Consider the following 18,572-nt stretch of genomic DNA (forward strand, 5'->3'; position numbering starts at 1 on the left):
TAATTTATTAGGTGTTTGTATTTGTGAGCTTTTCATACCAAGAATTATGTCCTAATTATTGTAACACCATGATAATTGGCTAGGCTTGACATTTTCTTCATCAATTTTTTAACTGAAAATGTTGTATGGTCAGCTTCCTTGCTTTAAGCATATTTTGAACAAAAGGTCTAATATGAGCCTAGATTTGGGTGCTTCTCTTCTCTTCAGCCTGAGTTTAGGTTTTGCCACAATTTCTTAGAAGTAGGCATCGTAGCACTATTTTTTTTCTAATATCCCTTACCTGAGTCCTGGGTGGAGGGCAGCCAGCACTCTGCTGCCAGGCTCCAGTCAAGCTCCCTCCTCCTAATGCGATAGCTTTGATTAGATTCATACTGTTCTATTCATGCTTAAGTCCACTCTAAGTCTCTGTTTTGGTGGGTTACATTTTGTTTGAATTTCTGAAAATAGTCATCAGAATGTCTTAGTTTTCGGGGGTTTCATTTACTTCCTTCCACACGTCTGAGCCCAGAGTCTTGTCGCACGCTTTGTGTCATTAGCTTTGGCTTTAGCTGCAACTCCTTTGGGCTGCACCTCTGGCTCTGTGATCTGCTTTCATAAGGTAGTCAGGTCTTCCATGGTTTTCTTTTACTTATTAGTCTTTACTCTTTCTTCTCCTGGAGTCTCCAGGAGTAATTGTAAGATGCCTTTCCCATGGACACATGAATGTTAATTGTGTTTGCAATTGGTTGTCATTTCCCTCACTTTGAAGTCTCAAAGTGAGATCCATAATTTCATCAGGTGAATAGTTGATAACTGCAAACACAAAGCTCACTGTTTCATTCCAAGGCAAGTGAAGAAACACCAGACCATATTGGGCATCCTAAAAGGTGTGGCTCTCTCATGTCTACTGGTATGCAACAAGTCAGTACCTCCTGCCTTCCTCTTCTCGGTGAGATAGCTGCCCAGAGGCCACATTCTCCTGCAGGAAAGTAGACTGGTTCTCCAGCAGCCAAGGCCAGTAGGGGAGAGTGTCTTGACATCAGATGAAGCTCCCTGCTCACTTTCTGGTACCTTATTTTCACTATCAGTTTAATTTAAGATTTTTCTTTCCTGGTTTTATTTGGGTTTTGTTTGTTTTGATTTATTTTGCTTGTGTGTGAGTGTGTATGTGGTATGTACACACATGTATGCACAGATGCACATGTTCACAAGGAAGCCAGAGGATGTCTAGTGTGCTGCTATCTCACGCTCCCTGCTGTTCCCTTGAGGCAGGGTCTCTCACTAAATCTGGAGGTGGGCAAGCAAGCGAAACAGTTGCCTGGAGCTCTCCAGCCACTAAGTACTTAATTCCTGTTCCTGCGTACTTTATAGTCAGGGAGCAGTTGTTCTGTTTTGTTTTTTTAGTTTCTGCCATTTGGGCTGAGAGTTTTTTTTTCAGACTGACTTCCCAGGTGGGAAGCAGAGAGGCTGCTTCAGAGTGGGTCCTTTCTTAACGGGACTGAGGCTTGCCCACGGCACTGCTCGAGAGCCAAGATTGCCTGCACCAGTGAGAACAAGTCTGCCTTCCTCTTTAGGGAAAGCCAGTCTGAAGGTTGGAGTGTTTGATTTTAAGTCTGTGAAAAATAAACTAGAAAGTTATAAATACCCTGGAGAATAAATAAAGCCATCTTATGGAAGTTTCATTAGCAAGTGGGGAGCTGTGAACTGTTACCTCCTCAGTAGTAAACAGATGTCTGTTTTTAAAGGTGCTGTAAAACCTTTAAAAAGATGGCTGTCAGATGGAACCAACATGTTCCTCATTAGCACCCACATTCTGAGAACCAACCTGGAGTGGCCGTGCTGGAGAGCCACCCTGTGCATTGGTCCCTGCCCTTGCACAGAACCTTCCCATCAGGTCAAGTTATGGCTCAGCTAGCTAATTCCAGCTTGTTTTGCATATGTAGTTTCCTGAAAATAAAATCCACTTTCGTTGATAGAGAGACACCATGAAGCCTTGAGCACAGATGGCAAAGATTTGCCACCACTTCATTTTAATAGCATCATATTTCAGGAGAAATGCCCCAGCTCCTTCTGTGGAGCCCACCTCACTGTGGACAGTACAGACCTCAGTCCAGTGCAGAAAGGAGAGCTAAGAACCCATAAGCCATCTCGCGGAGCTCTGCGCAGATGCTAGCATTGCCACCCATGTGCAGCGACAGCAGAGAATCTGGGCTTGTCTGGGTAGAAGTTCTAGAACACTGTGAAGATAGTGCTCTTCACTTCAGCAAGTGTTTCCAGGCTGCCTCGGCTAAGCAGAGTGCAGCAGTTGAAGCTGATTTGCTTTCTGCCTTCAGCTGCCCATCTCTGGTGCTCATATGTGGACATTTTGATTCGATTACAGATGTACACACTCCACTTTCATCTTAGTGAAAGCAATAAACAGCCCCCACATAGCAGCACACCTACGGAACGTGAAGTGAGGCTTCTGCTCCTTGTAGAATTGTACATTTATGTCAGTTGAGATCCCAGGGTGGACACTGGCCATGCCCATACTACAGCTGACAAGAAGATGGCAGAACTTGATCTCACAAGTTGACATGAGCCTGCAGTCTTCTGGAGAAGCATGGAGAGGAAGAAAACTCAACCTTCTACTAGTCACACTATGTTTGCCTAGTTCCCTCATCCCTTGGCACAGCGCATTGGTCTTTCCTGTGAAACAGGTGTCTCCAGCCAGTCTTGGCTGTTTTGTATACAAAAGATAAAGACCAAGATCCTCTGGCCTAGTTAGAGGAAAAAATGCTAATGGATCCAACCAGGAACAAGTTCTTTGAATGCCTGCAGCATCAACTACAGAAAGTGGGCTCTGGAAGTCACACATAGATACCTCAAAGGGAATTTTGCCGTGTTCTTGTGGCCTCCATGAGTATACCCAGCATACAGTTTCACTAAATTAAATATTAGTTTAATAATGAAATATTCTAAATTTCTTTTATTTTTTATGTTTATTCTCTGTACATATTGGGGTGCTCACTCATGCACCAGATGGAGGCCAGATTCTCTGTATGTATTGGGATGTGCACTCATGAATGATATGGAGGTCAGGTCAACAATGGATGCCTTTCTCTGTGACTGTCCCCCTCATTGTTTGGCTGGCGAGAAAGCCCCGGATCCTCTTGTTTCGCCGGCCAGAATCATTGGCACGTGCACATAGAGCTGTTGGTCTTCTGCACAGCTGCCACGGCCCCCCCTCAGGTCCTCCTCCTTGCATAGCACCTTGGCCACTGAGCTGAGCCACCTGCTCAGCTCCCCAGACGCTGGTAGCATTATCAGTGTACATTCCGTGTCAGGGTCCACAGAGACGTTCCAGTCAGAGTCATGCTTTCCCATCTAGGGCAGCGATGATCACATGCACCTTGAGATTTTTATAAGGATTGAATGAGAAATGCATGCATTGAGAAAACAAGCGAGGCAGGCTGCTGGGCAGAAGTGGAGAAGCCAGGCTTGGGGTTGTTGTCTTGTACCTTGTACTCCCGAGGAAGCTCCAGGAGGCAGAGTGATGTCGCTGAGTGTCTTTCTCATCTGATTTGAACAGGACTTGACCGCCTCACTCCCAGAGCCATTTGCAGTATATAGGGGGCAGAAGAAACGCAAGCAGGTTCCTACCAATGTAAAAAAAAAGCCAAAAAATCCCATATTAGCACAACTATGACTTTGGCAACTATTAGCTATCCTATTTAAAGTTTTTTGTACAGTGTTTTACTGTGTAAACTGAAAAGGTTCAACTTGTATATTTTTATTTCTTTCCTACTATTAGTGATGGATATATAAAAATTCCTTGAAAGGTGCATTGCTCCCAGGATTAAAATAACTGCATATCTGTAATTTCAGGCCTGTATCAACTAGGAAACCTTACAGTAGAGTTATTGTTTATCTTTTGAATGATGTCCAGATTTGCATGTTTCATTCTGTATCTGAAGAATTTACTAATTCTCCTAACACTAAGCTCTCACTGGTTGTTGCCAGCTCATTGCTTATCGACTCAGCCCTCTTCTCTTACCTATTTGGTGAGAAGAACATCAAACTAACTAGAGACCTGTAAACAGAAACTGTACTTTCATTTCCCAGCTGCTCGTACCCAAATAAATACTCAGACACTTTTTTAATTACAACACTGTTTGGCCAATGACTCAGGCGTATTTCTAGCTAGCTGTTACATCTTGAATTAACACCTTTCTATTAGTCTGTGTATTGCCACATGGCCGTGGCAGTATAACATTATCTACATGTCTTGTTTCCCCAGCATCTGGCTGGCATCTGCTTAACTCTGCCTTCTTTTTCTCTGTTTCTCTGCTTGGATTTTCTACCTGGCTTTACTCTGCTAAGCCATTGGCCAAAACAACTTTATTCATTATCCAGTAAATGCAACACATATACAGAAGGACATCCCACATCAGAAACCAGTGTGGGATACTTCATATTTCTCCTTAGGTTCGTCCACAGTTTGAGGTACTGGCCTAGTATGTACCCCATAAGGAGAAGGTGCTTGTAATATAAGTTTCTGAACTCTGATCATTGCTAATAGAGCTGGCCTTTTTTTTTTTACCCATAGCTGCCCAATGTGGAAGTCTGTGGGTGCTGGTGGGGGCTCTCCCCATCTAGTCCTTTCAGTTTTCATTTGGAAAACTGGGGTGCAGATGAGAAGCTGGCAGAGGTCACAAGTGGTAATGAGCAAAGAAGTCTAAAGTCCCATGACAAGTGAAGCCATATGCCTTCACTCCATTGAGTCCATCATCAAGAAAATGGTGCCCGGCACTCACCCGTAACACAGTATCCACTGCACAGCTGACCCTTGGCTAGAACCACTGTTGATTTCAGGAGTGACTTTGTGTGTGCATCACCCATAATACAGTGCAGATCTGACCTTTGGCTGGAGCCAGGGATTCTTTCAGGAGTGACTTTGTATATGCCAATTAATGCCTTGTGTCTCTTTTTCTGATGCCATTGTGGTGTTTCTGTTAGCCTTGAACTGGCTATGTAGACCAGACTGGCCTTGAACTTGCAACAATCCTCCTGCCTTTGCTATCTGAGTATTGGACTGCAGGGGTCATTTGACACGGTTAAATGGGAAGTGATTTAGATGATTCTCCCTGATCCTGGCTGACTGTATTGATAACTGTTACTCGGCCATTGTGCTTTGAACGCCTTACATAGATTATCTCCTTTAGTGTGGTGATAAGAATGGTCATCACTTATGAGGAAGTGTGTTTCACATGGTACAACAGTGCAGGTGAGAGGTTACCTAGCATTCCTGCTGCACATCACCTGCACATGACAAACATGATGAATTTGAGCAGCCTAACTTTTCATATTAATATGTTTTAAACAGCAAAGAGTAGCTACTCGTGTCAATAATGGATGGAAAAAAGTCATCCAGGCATGTAAATTTGATTTACTGTCGAACAGTATAATATCTCTCAATATAATTCCTTGTAGTTCTATATCTGTCTCCATGCTGTATATAAAGGATATCTTTATATACACTTCTGCCCTTCTGTGACGTTAGTTCTTACTGGCAGGAGAGATTAGCATGACTTCAGTGGAGAGAGGACATGTTCCCTTCACAGCGGCTTACGTAGAGCACCTCCTGCATAGATGATTATAAAGTTCATCTCTAGTTTTTAAGAGAAATGGCACAAGATCAAAACCCAGACTAATTTAGCATTGATTTCTTTTTCAACTAAACAGGTTGATTGTTTTCTCTGAGCCTCAGTTTCCCCAAATTGTGAGCACGAAGACTAGGTCATTGTGCTCACCGTGGGCTCATGGTCAGGAGGTGGACCCTCTGGGTATTGAGCCTGGGTGTCCCAGCATTGTCAGCACATGGAAGACCTATCTAGACCAGGGTTTCCGAGGAGAAGAAGCAGCCTCTGACGGCATTGTCACTGGGAAAATTAGGTTGGTGTAGTTTCCTTCCCGGCCACACTCACACCCTGGCATCTGCTAAGGGCAGCTAAGTGAGTCAGACCACTAGGCCAATGGTATGAAATCAAGAGACACAAACCTCTGGCCATCGTAGTTCAGAAAGGGTGGAATTAAGCCATGGAAGTGGTCTTCAGTCCATTTTAAATGTGTCAGGGTCCCCCTCCACAGCTGGGCTGCCGGCGTTGTCCTCTGCAGGGCTGACAAAGCTCTGAGGAGAACCTTGGGGGCACCTTGCCTGGCAATTCCAGGCTCTGACTGTTGTCAGTTGGATGCTGGCTGTTTCGTCCATCCTCTTTTGATTCTTCCTTCTTTCCCTTATTATCCATTCTCATGTGTCCCCAGCAGGTCAGTAAATCCAAGGACATACAAGCTACAGACCCAGAGAGGAGCCATTTAGGAGGTGCTGTTGGCAGCAAAGGTTACTTCCCATTGTAATTCAAGGCCCTTCCTTCAGCTATTCCTTGGCTGACTGGTAAAATGCATTAAATTTACTTGGTTGTAGTAATAGCATAAGATTACAGTCCTTCCTGGACAGTTCTAATTCCAAAGTACTCTGGACCAAAAAAAAAAAAAAAAAAAAAAAAAGCAGGGTACCACATAGGGTGTACCGGTATTCATTAGTGTGGCAGAAATGTTCGTGGATTTAGTTGCCGAGTGACCCCTCCCAGACTCTAGCTGGCGAAATACGACTGATGAAGGTGCCTGTTTTAACCTCTAAAACAGGGAGAACTGGGAATTTCAAAAGCCTCCTTTCCCAGGGACTTCAGAGAACAAATCGTGAGCCAAAAACTGTTTTTCTTAAGTTCAGGGAGGGCGTTTAGTCCTAAAGAAATGAATGACGCATTGAAGACCCTTTCTTACAAAGAAAACTGCGTAGGGGGAGGGGAAAGAACGCAAACAAATGGCAAAGGCGACTATTATGTTGTAGAAAATGCCCTTTGAGATTGGAGTCTTCATACAGGTAGATATTTTGGAAGGCATAAATCTGAATCTGTACCTTTCCTGCTATTGAAAAGAAGGAGGAGGAAAGACAAACCCGGAGATTTCTCAGAACCACTGCATAACCCCCTTCCTCTGCAGCAGAGCCACTGCGGAATGGAAGAGAGACTCACAGAACCACAGCGCCACCTTTCTGCAAGATGTGAGACTGCATCTTCACGCTCTGCCAGGCCTGTTGATGGGCTCAAGCCGTTCAGCAAGAAACAGCTCCGGGATGCTCAGATCATAAAGAAAGAGCCACGGAGTTCAAGAAATGGGTTTTATTTTCTTTGGCCTGTGAACAATTAAACTGGTAACTTAATCGGATGTTAGGGACTGCGAGCCATAAACCCTGTGTTTAATTAGTGTGCACCCAGTGAGTCATTTTACACGCTAGACATTGTAATTTACATCCTGCTGCATTGCAGCAGGTTCCTAGGCTTTTATTGTGTCAAACGGTATTCTTCTCGCTGCTGAGTCTTTAAAAATATAGAAACACTCTTAGTTGAGATTTTTTTCTTTTCAATTTTCAGTTGCAAATCAAACATGCAGTTACAGAAGCAGAGATTCAAAAATTGAAGACCAAGGTAAGCACCGCTCCGTGGTGTTTGAATTATGCTCTTTGAGTTCTAGATACTCCGAGGACAAACGGGTGTGCTCCTCTGCACTGGGAGCGCGCTCATATGAGAGACTTTTCCACCACTGAGTACACAAACAGAAAGAACTTCCGGGAGAGTGAGCACACTGCACACACCCCAGCGAAAGCCACATAGAACTTCATGTCCTAAATAGATTCATACTTATGCATATTCTCTCTGAAATTTCTTCAAAAATAATATTTTTAATGGCTCAAGCATCTGAAATATGTACTAATTTTTAAGTACAAGCTGGCATATAAAATATCATTTATATAATTTACCTTATAATATAGATTTATTTTTAGCTAATATATAGAAGAAATGTATTATTTAAATGTGGCACATTAATTGCTTTTTATAAAAACATTTCCCATGTCTAAGAATTAAATATTATAAATTCACTTTATGACACTGTGTAATTGATTTAGATCCAGGAATGACTGAAAATCTTGAGACATACTTAGCTTGCATTATTTAAATTTGTTAAAGAGAAAAAAGTATTAATAGACTATATTTTAATCTATATGAAATAAGACATCAAAGAAAACTGTAAAATTCTTGTACAAGATACAATTCTAGCTATTGTGTTTAGCTCTAACAAACGTATATTTTCAGATATTTAAAAATATTTTTCAGTTTCTTTCAAATGATTCTGTATTGTTTCCATGATTTCTTTAAAATTAAGATAAAAATTATCCCCATGACATTGATCTGTTTTCTCATTCACAGTAAATGCTTGTTTTGGATTCCCGTGTGTTTTAGAGGGGGATGAATTAGCCGCGCTCCTTTGGTTAATGCATTCTTGACTAATGCGTTCTGAAACTCTTTAGTCAAAGCATCTATATCCATCCTTCACAGTGCCAGCTTCACACTGTGACTTTAAGTTATAAGTTACCAGTGAGTGGCACATAAGCAGCTGCTGTGAACGTTTCTTCATGATTGATGCAGTAAACACCTAGTCCTTCTGACCCTAGAGCTGCTTCCTGATGTTCAAAAGCACATCTTCAACTGCTGGTTACAAATAGGGAAAGGAGACCCTGTGTTAACAAATGCTTTCATAGACAGACTTAGGCATTAGACTATGAAGATTTAATTTAGAAAAGACTGCAAATTACGATTTTATATTTTTCTTCCTAGATTGTTATGATATCCACACTTGAAAATATGTAATTGTGATTCTTATCCATGTTAAATAGATTTCCTCATTTCAAAGTAAATTTTACTTTGTAACCTCTTGTCCAAATGTATTTAGTAAAATATTTTTTAAAAAAATATACCCGTGATATATAAATATATATATTCTTGTCAATGTGTATTCCATATGTTCAATGCTATATATAATGTCAGAATGTCTTCATTTTGAATACTCCTAAGTTTAAAGAAGGCACAGAAAGTAGACAGAGCCGCAACTCTGAGGGCAGATAGCTGTTGTCAGTGCCCTGTAAGCCTCATCTGAACATGTATCAACATCAAAGCCAGCCGGGTTTCATCTTCCCTGCACTCTAATTCAGCCTAGAGACCTAGAGAAAAATGCACTCCATCTTCCTAAGAATACCTAGAGACAATAACAACACAGAGCTATCTTCCAATCCATTGCAGAGATTTGGATTAATCAGACAACTATTTATATCCTTACTTATCCTTGTCTTTTATGATTGGTGTAAATTAAGGTTTATAAAGACCTAGACATTTTTAACATTCCCTGTAATATATTGAGGGACAGACTGTGTTTGTGTCAACTGAAATCAGGAACCTAATAGCATCATCTAAAGGATTGGAAAAGGAAGAGCAGCTGAAGCTTACTAGATGATCGTGAAGCCCAAGAAGTGTTGCAGGGATGCTGAACTGTGCGAGCACAGGGCGCTGTGTAGATGCTAACCCAGACTCTTAGGGACTTGGACCACTTGTCCAAGTTTTAAAGGAAATAACAAATGTAAGCTGAATGACTAAGTCCCATTTTAACCATTAGTGCAGTGGTTCTCAACCCATGGCTCTCATGGTGGCCCATTCACAGGGTCTTCTAAGACCATCAGAAAATGCAAATATTTACATTATGATTCACGAAGTAGCAAAATTATGGTTATGAAGTAACAACAAAAATAATTTTATGTTTAAGAGAGTCCCACAACCTGAGGAGCTGTAGTAAAGGGTTGCAACGTTAGGGAAGTTGAGAACCACTGCTCTACTGCATTGTAGGCTTCTCCTCCTCTCTTGCCCCACCCCACTCCCTTTTTAGTTAATTTTCAACTTATTGTCCAACATTTTATTTCACATGCTCTCAAAGGAAATGAGTTGACATTGAACCGAATCAGTGATATGCTAGACATCCTTTCCTGCTTTCAGGAAACTACATGGTATCAGAGAAAGTTCCTGGGACTTGGAATCAAGTTTGTGTTTCATCATTTGTCATATGGATAACCCTGAGCTTTCCCCACTTTATCCTTTATAGATATGGAAAGAATTGTTGACCTTCTCGTCCCACGCTGTCTGGATGAGTGCACATAACAGTAGACTTACATTTACAAGCTTTAGTGGTGTGGACTGAAGAAGAACGCTGAAAAGAAATGGCGCACTAGTTCAGAATCGAGAGAGAGACAGTTATTTATTTAGGGCTAAACTCACAAATGAGAATGGAGCGATAGTTGCTGCAGACATACCTAAATTATTTTTTCCTTGACATTTGTTTTCTCCAGCTGCAAGCAGCAGAAAATGAGAAAGTACGGTGGGAACTAGAAAAGAGCCAACTTCAACAGAATATCGAAGAGAATAAGGAGAGAATGCTGAAGCTGGAGACCTACTGGATCGAGGCCCAGACGCTGTGCCACACTGTGAATGAGCATCTCAAAGAGACTCAAAGCCAATATCAGGCCTTGGAAAAGAAATACAACAAAGCAAAGAAGTTGATCAAGGATTTTCAACAAAAGTAAGCATTCCCTACAGATCCAAATAGCAGTTAGAACCCATGTATGTCTGAATAGGACACATCCCTGGTGCTTGATACTGTTTGAGGTGTGCGAAGGACTAGGTGGGTTCCCACAGATTAGGAGAGCAACTTTTCTCATGGAAATATATTTTGTGTGTTTTCATCTGACTTCTTCTTAGTTTTTGATAGTAACTATTAAAACATTTACACTTATTGGATTTTTTGGAAGCATCTCTGTTCTAAAAACCAGCAATGTAACTGGATTTGCACATGAGCTTGGCGGACAGTTGGACATGCTACGTGCAGAGAGCAGGTGGGGCCTGTCTCCCTGCCTCTGTAGACATGTAAACACTGACTTGCAGGACCTCCCACCCTGCCTCTGCATTGCTCATCCTCTGTTCCTGGAGCCCTCACCACACCCTCAGATGAAATTTCAGCAGCTCCTTTCTGAGCTGCGGTTCCTTTCCTCCCATCTCTTGGGCCATGACTTAATCGTAAAGAGCATGCCTGAAGAGATTTTCATGAGTTACTCCTGACTCACTAGACCAACACCAGACCTTTCGTGGCTTTCTGTGACAAGCCTTAGAAGCTAAGTATGTGTGGCACAGTCATCATATTTCCTTCCTGTCTTAGAAATAATATTTTAATAGTTGAAACAGATAGCTATAACGAGTTGTTTAAAAGAGGATAACAGTACTCTGTTAGTGTAAACTCAATACATTATTCTTTTAAGTTTTTGCTAACAACACTGTAAGAAATGACCAGATTTGCATATTCCATCAGAAGCTCTCAGAATGGAGGGGTACCCTCTTTTCCAAGATTACCCGTGGAGGTGTGAATGCATTGCCCACAGTTTTCTCGCTGGAACTACCTCTTTTCAGCTCTTACCATTCACTTCCATCTGTCGTTTTGTGTATTGGAAATAGAGAATCACTTCTACTGACAGGAAATTATCACCATTAAATTCCCCACGGAGTTGTTGGTGTAGTCACTCCTGTCCACACGAGTGTGCATGCTCCCTATCAGGACTCACACCAGGTGAACAGCACACCGAGAAAATCAGAATACCTCCTGTATTTGTGATTAAATCATTAAAGGTATCTTTTCTTTTGTTGCCATAAACTTTTCTACTAACTCTATTTGAGTTTCATTTATTTAAATAGCTCTTCCTCACTAACGTTATCTAAATTGAACCTATTATTTTCTTATTTAGAGAGCTCGACTTCATCAAGAGACAGGAAGTAGAAAGAAAGAAGCTGGAAGAGGTGGAAAAGGCTCACCTGGTGGAAGTGCAAGGCCTGCAAGTCCGGGTGAGTGGCATGGGGAGCATGGGGAGGCGGCTCTGCCTGAGGGAGTCGTTCTGGGCATTCAGTTTGTGAATGACCTTTGTTTTCTAGATTAGAGATCTGGAGGCTGAAGTGTTCAGGCTGCTGAAGCAGAGTGGGACTCAGGTGAACAACAACAACAACATCTTTGAGAGGAGAACGTCTCCGGGTGAGGGCTCCAAAGCAGACACTATGGAGAACATGGAAGTCAGGCAAATGTCTTGTCAGGATGGCTTGAGCCAAGGTTGGTCTCTCCTTACCATTGTGCTGACAGAGTAATTAGGACTTGAGGTTTTTTTTCTGGCTTGGAGATCCCAAAGCTCAGGCCATCTTCTAAGGATAAGAACTTGTCCGTTTTAGCTCGTATCAAACATGACCACTTCAGCGTAAATGACAGTTCCAACTAAAGCAAACCCAAGTGTTATCTTTAAAATGTGGTAAACGGCATTGGAAATGATAGTCCATTTCTTCTGGTCTTCGCCTGTAGAATAGTATCTTGCCCATGCATCAGAGGACTGGCCACCTGACCTAAGATTCTCTCTTCAGTTCTCTTCTTTATGTGGGGTCCTGCTTATACTTGGTCCATCTTGCCCAAAACCAAATAAGAAGAGAACATAGCATCAGACACATCCACAATCCACATGTCACTTCTATGTTCCACACATTCCCATTCTGTATGTAGAGTTTATGTGTCTATCCATATGAATGTTTCATTTAAACAGTGCATTCGTACATTAAAAATGTAAGAGATTTGTACACATAAATATGAAGACTGGGAGACTTGGTTTCTTTGTTTTCCATGAATTTATAGCGAGTGCCACACAAGAGCAGTGTTACCACGACCTGGCAACTCACGAGCCTGACTTGAAGCAAAATTCTGTTAGAAGCTGTTTCATTTTTTTGGTGATGTTTCTCTCCTATTAAAATATTTTCAGGGCTGGGAAGATGGCTCAGCTGGTAATGTGTTCGCCACACAAGTGTAAGAACCTGAACTCAGATCCATAACATTCACATAAAAAATCCATGTGCAGTGTGTCCATCTGTAATCCAGTACTAGGACAAGGAGTAAGAGTTAAGAATTCATGTCTCTGGGGCTTGTCGTCAGCCAGCCTAGCTGAACCAAAACTCCACATTCACTGAGAGACCTCTTCTAAAATAAAATTAGGTTAATAATAATGTAAAATAAAATAATGTTTATTGAGGAATGATAGCTGAGCTCAACATACACGTGTTCATACTGACACAAACACTCATTGGCATGTCTACACATTCGTACAAACGTGCACACGCATATACCACACACAGACACAGACGTTTCCGGATAGATGTTTCTAATAAGCAGCTATGTACATTGTAGCATTAACTTCAGAAGAAGTTCCTTAATCATTAAAAGTGCGAAGAACTGAAAATGTTCATTTTAATGAAGTCGGTGTTTAAAGATTTGAATGCACTCCCTAGGTTTATACCTTTCTGCTGGGCTGTTCCTAAGAAAGGGATCGTTTATAAGTACTGCCTGAAGGTAGTTGTCAGGGAGGAACCTTGAGGATACACCATCCATCGAGGGCTGTGTCTCAGGAGGGTCCCCACCTGCTCGGGATTAGCCTTATTATGTGAAATATAAAAGTGGTGACAACTCTTTCCTCCCCAGCCTGCCACCATTGCTTGGCACCGTGTGGCTGTGCTGCAAAGGTACGTCATGCTATCAGCACATGCGCCTACAGATTTTATCCCTGAGAAGGCGTGCAATCGAAGTCAAAAGAGAAGGCGCAGAAACCAAGCCAGTGTAGGTTTTTAACCTTTATGGGTGTTTCAAGTTTAATTGTAGTTTACTATAAATACAGGGTCTTGCTGTGGTCTACTCAGGCTATGAAGTAACCAGTAGACTTTACCCATTTCTCATTTCTTTCAGGTTAGAAATTGGTATCTTGTCAAACATATAATTAATGGCATTTATTAAATTATATGACTACAGAAGATCAACAAACTGTGCTATTAACATGCTGATTTGGATCAAAACCTTACATTTCTTCTGAACTCTTTTTCTATTCTGCACCCTCCATTTTGCTAAGTAATTACCAGTTTCCCTAGCAACACTGTCGGCTCACAGTGAGATGTGGTGACTGCTAGTTCCTCCTGGAAGCTACCCTGCTTGTGTCGAGGTGGAATCGTCACTGCAGACTTTAGCAACAGACACATCAAGCCATGTTATTCCAGTTTTGTAGTCAAAGACAGCCAATGGTAGATCTTGAATTTCAATCACGTGAGCACATAGACTTAAGTGGCTTGGCTAGGAGCTAGATGGAACATTCTGGAAAGTACTTTTCTCAATTGATTTTTGCTTCTGTTGTTAGGGATTTAGGGAGGAAGGCTGCAGACCAAACACAGCCCATTCAGTACTGGAAGACCTTTGCAACTTCCTGTAACTCAAAATACAAATCTTGTGGCCACCAACATGGTGTCTTCCCATTAGGTGCCAGGCTGTCATGCAGTCTGTTAGGACTGTCCAGTTCTCATCTGCTTCCCAGGTGTGGAGGCTTAAAAGGTGTTTCTAATACGAATGGGGTCATTTGAACTGGCACGAGGTAGTCCTGGGATAAAGTGAGCTCTGACTGCCTAAAAAATGTCCTGGCTTCTAGCATTAGTTGCCACCAGTTGTAAAGGGATGTGAGTAATCCAGAGGTTGCCATAGAAGGTGAGCATTGCTACCAGAGCTCCTCACATTTACCTCCTCCGCAGCACGCTCATGCGTAGAACACACTGAATCTCATCTGTGGCAAAGGGTAAATACAAGGGTTCCATAAAGTACTTCACCATTCGTGTTCAGGGATGGCTTTGTTGCTACAGTGCCTGCTGCCCAAATGTGAGAGCATGGCCTTGAATCCCTTGCACCTATATGAAAATCTGGGCATGTTAACAAATCTGTAGCCCCAGAACCTGGGAGCAGGCAGAGACAAATAGATCCCTGGAGATCATTAGCCATTTAAGCCAATGGGTAAGCTAGGGATCAGTGAGAGACTCTGTCTCAAACAATGAGGTGAAAGGCAGTCGAGAAAGACACTCAACAATGACCTTCACACCCACATCCACAGTCCACATCCACAGTCCACATCCACAGTCCACATCCACACACCAGTGCACCCACATCCACACCCACAGTACTTGTTGCTCTAGTTGCTTATTGCATTTAAGTACCAACTCTTCCATCTGTTGAGCATAAAGAAGTTCTTTAATGTTCCTTATCTTATAAAAGCAGAAAAACTATGAAAGAATAAATGCATGGTGCTGATAGGAGAATTATGTGAATCATCTTAGTTAAGTCCTTGGTGCAGGGCCTAAGTCCAGCCAGAGCTTAGTGCTGGCTACCACCATGGTAGTGTTGACAGCAAACATGTCACAGAGCATCCCAGCTGTCCCTTTATAGGAATCCCTATGCAGCTCTGAGGGTGAAACAATGATCAGTCCCAACATGGCATATCCTATGTATTCTATACATTGTGTGTATTCCGTCCAACCAGCTCCAGCAATGGCAACGCTGCAGGTGAAAGATGGTAAACCATCACTCAAATAATCATATCATCATCCTAAAAACACAACAAAACCCGCCCCGTCCTGGGCTCTAAACGAGCCTGGGAGCGTCCAGTAGAGCTGGCAGGGAGAGGGTTGACTCAGCTGACTCGCAGCAACTGTGCCAAATTTGCTTTCATTAAAAAAAAGTCTTTGCTCCCTTTAATATTTTTGTAGTTGTTCATTGCTCTTGTTTTGTTTTGAGACAGGATGTCTCTGTGTCATCTAGACTGGCCTCAAACATGTGGCCCTCCTGTCTTGGTGGCCCAAGCCCAAGTCCTAGGATCTCAAGTGTGTGTTTTAGTCTTTTTTCCTTTGTCGGAATCCCTGTTGTCTGAGAATCCCAAATGTCACTTGCACTTGCTGTCTTAGAGTCCTATATCCTGTCTGATACATATTTGACCACAAATGTCAAACACCAAGTAGATAAGGGTTATATGGAATTTTGTAGTCAGCACTGGTCTTAGATTAGGTCTGGAAACAGGGAAAACTCTGTTTAAGAAAGCTAGAGTTTATATTGAGTGTATATGATAATAAGTTAAGATTTCTTAATATGACACAATGCACTACCTGATGAGTTGTCCCCTTTTTTAACCTGTTATAATATTTAGATAGATATCCAGAAGTATTATTGCTGCTTTAAAGAGAGGGTGGTTTAAAAGTCTAAATATTTCCAATAAATAAATAAAATAAAATTATCCAATAAAAATACAGTGGTAAATTTCTGAAGTAGAAGCCAGAAGATATCAGGATACTAACTTTAAAATATTGAGAGAAAATAAATTGTGCATTGTTACAGAATATTCCTTTACACTGTGTGAATATGTGTCCTGTGATTGATTTAATAATCAATAATAATAATGGCCAATCGAGGCAAGAAGAGATCTAGGTGGACAGAGAGATACAGGAGACAGAGAGATCTCAGGGAAGAAGAAAAGTGGAGTCAGCAGCCAGACTCAGAGGGAACAAGACACGCATGAGGGATGGTAAGAGCCACGAGCCATGAGCCAGTAGGTAGAATAGAAATGGGTTGTTGTTATAAAAGCTAGTTAGAAATAAGCCTAAGCTATAGGCTGAGTTTTCATAATTAATAAGAAGTCTCCATGTCGTTACTGCCACTTGGTGGCTCAAAGCAAACCTGTGTACAGTTCACCTATTGACTTTAGCATCAGTGCCTTTAAGAATGATGAAGAAGTTTGTCATCTGCAGCCTCAGCCCTCACGAAACAAAAGCTGCAGGACCACAAGTTTGAGGCCAGCCTTCTACATGGGAAGAATTGTCTCAAATGAAAAAATGAATAAAATACAAAATAAGAAAAAATTATATCCCAGGCAAGCAAAATGTAGATATTTTTGTACCAATGACCCTTCTTTGGATCTTTTAGAAAAAACATCCACTACATAAGGAAAGAAGCAAACCCAGGAATAATCTCAAGGCTCAGACCTTGAAAATACAGTTAATCTAAAAACTTTCAATATCCCACATTAAATATTAGCAAGCCAAATCAAAAATATAACTTAAAATATGATGTATCATGACCACAGTAAGCCTGTGCAAAGAACACAAAAGTTGGTTTAACATTAAGAAAGATAAGATCTCATATTTCACATATTAGCTAAAAGAAAATTTAATATAGTTATTTCAGTGACTGAAGATGGACAGTTAATATTATCTATCTATAATAAGTTTTATCCAGTTAGAACTGTAAAGGAACTTCCTTAACTTGATATCGTGAAAGTAACAAAAGTCTTCATCAAACCTCCTGTCATAACAAATGCTGAAATCAGGAATTCTCTAGAAAATTAAAAATACATTCAGTGTAGCATTATTAAAAACACCATTTCCTTTTCTCTCCATTATTGACCTAGCGTTTCTAGCAAGTAATACCAGAGGAAGCCAGTGAAGTAAACAAGCAAGAAGAAAGAAGAAAGGAGCAGAGTTATAATGCATTTTGTTTTTAAAGTTATTGCTTGAGAATTTTATGAAAGAATATAATTTGTTTTGATTAAGTCAACCTCCTCCTCTCCAAACCTTACCCAGGTTTTGGTTATTAGTATTTTAACTTGTAGTATTTGGGGGTTTTTGTTTGTTTGTTTTGTTTGTTTTAATCAAATACATAAAAACTCAGAAGTCAGTGGATTATTAAAATTTAACAGGGAATGTACTAGACTAAATTTTTAAAGCAATTTTTCTTAAAGATGTGAGAAACTATCTTAAAGCAGAAAACAAAAAGCCAGCAAACAAAAAGGAAAAGAAGATTTTTTTTTCAAGCAAAATAACTTGTCTTAGTTGGGGTTTATATTGCTGTCACAAAAATATTGGGACCACAGCAACTCTTATAAGGAAAACATTTAATTGGGGTGGCTCACTTTCGGTTCAGAGGTTCTGTCCAGTATCATTGTGATGGAGAGCATGGCAGACGTGCTGGGGACTAGAGCACTACATCCTGCAGGCAACAGGAAGACGACTGACTGCCACACGGAGGGAAGCTTGAGGAAAAGATACCTCAGAGTCCACTCCCACAATAAAATACCTCCTCCAGTGGTGCCACTCCCTTTCAAACAACCCCGTAACTAGAAACTAAAAAGAAGAAAAGACACACACACACACACACACACACACACACACTTAACACGCTTTTAAGATTTAGTGAGAGAGCCAGGCGGTGGTGGCGCATACCTTTAATCCCAGCACTCGGGGAGGCAGAGGCAGGCGGATCTCTGAGTTCAAGGCCAGCTTGGTCTACAAGAGCTAGTTCCAGGACAAGCTCTAGAAACTACAGGGAAAACCTGTCTCGAAAAAAAAAAAAAGAACAAAAAAACAAAAACAAAAAAAAAAAAGATTTAGTGAGAGAGAAGAATCCTATTAGGAAACACTTCAAACAATAAGGAGGTTCCTAAGACCACTGGACTCCTGAGAAATGTGTCTTTACTTCCCCGTCCCTTTTCTCTTGGTCCTTGTTTGATTATCTCTCCAGATACCTGGGTCTTTGATACCAGTCAAATCTTCACTGTGACATCTATTTTTTACCCTGGTAGATTTTGAGAGTGTATTATGCATTCAGTTTCAGCCCAAGAGGCCAGAATTGTAAACTAAAGTTAAACATATAATTAAAAATGGACTTCATTAAGTGGGAAGTCATTGAAATGAACACTTGTTCTTCTTTGTGAAGACTGTCTCATACAATATCCAGCATGATTGATA

The 18,572-nt window shown here is 41.3% G+C and overlaps 1 protein-coding gene across 5 annotated transcripts in view; it reads left to right on the forward strand.

The window, feature by feature from the left end:
• Positions 1–18,572, forward strand: part of Ppp1r9a (protein phosphatase 1 regulatory subunit 9A) — a 296,952-nt gene that overhangs the window by 241,120 nt on the left and 37,260 nt on the right. For 4 of the 5 annotated variants that reach the window (XM_038320888.1, XM_038320892.1, XM_038320889.1 and 1 more), the window contains 4 exons: positions 7,452–7,505; positions 10,250–10,479; positions 11,693–11,789; positions 11,877–12,048. In XM_038320888.1, the coding sequence (XP_038176816.1) occupies positions 7,452–7,505; positions 10,250–10,479; positions 11,693–11,789; positions 11,877–12,048 (553 nt within the window). The remainder of the gene's footprint in view (positions 1–7,451; positions 7,506–10,249; positions 10,480–11,692; positions 11,790–11,876; positions 12,049–18,572) is intronic. The other variant, XM_038320891.1, reaches the window with a different exon arrangement.

This window comes from Arvicola amphibius, chromosome 2 (assembly GCF_903992535.2).
Source record: "Arvicola amphibius chromosome 2, mArvAmp1.2, whole genome shotgun sequence".
Classification (NCBI taxonomy): Eukaryota; Metazoa; Chordata; class Mammalia; order Rodentia; family Cricetidae; genus Arvicola; species Arvicola amphibius.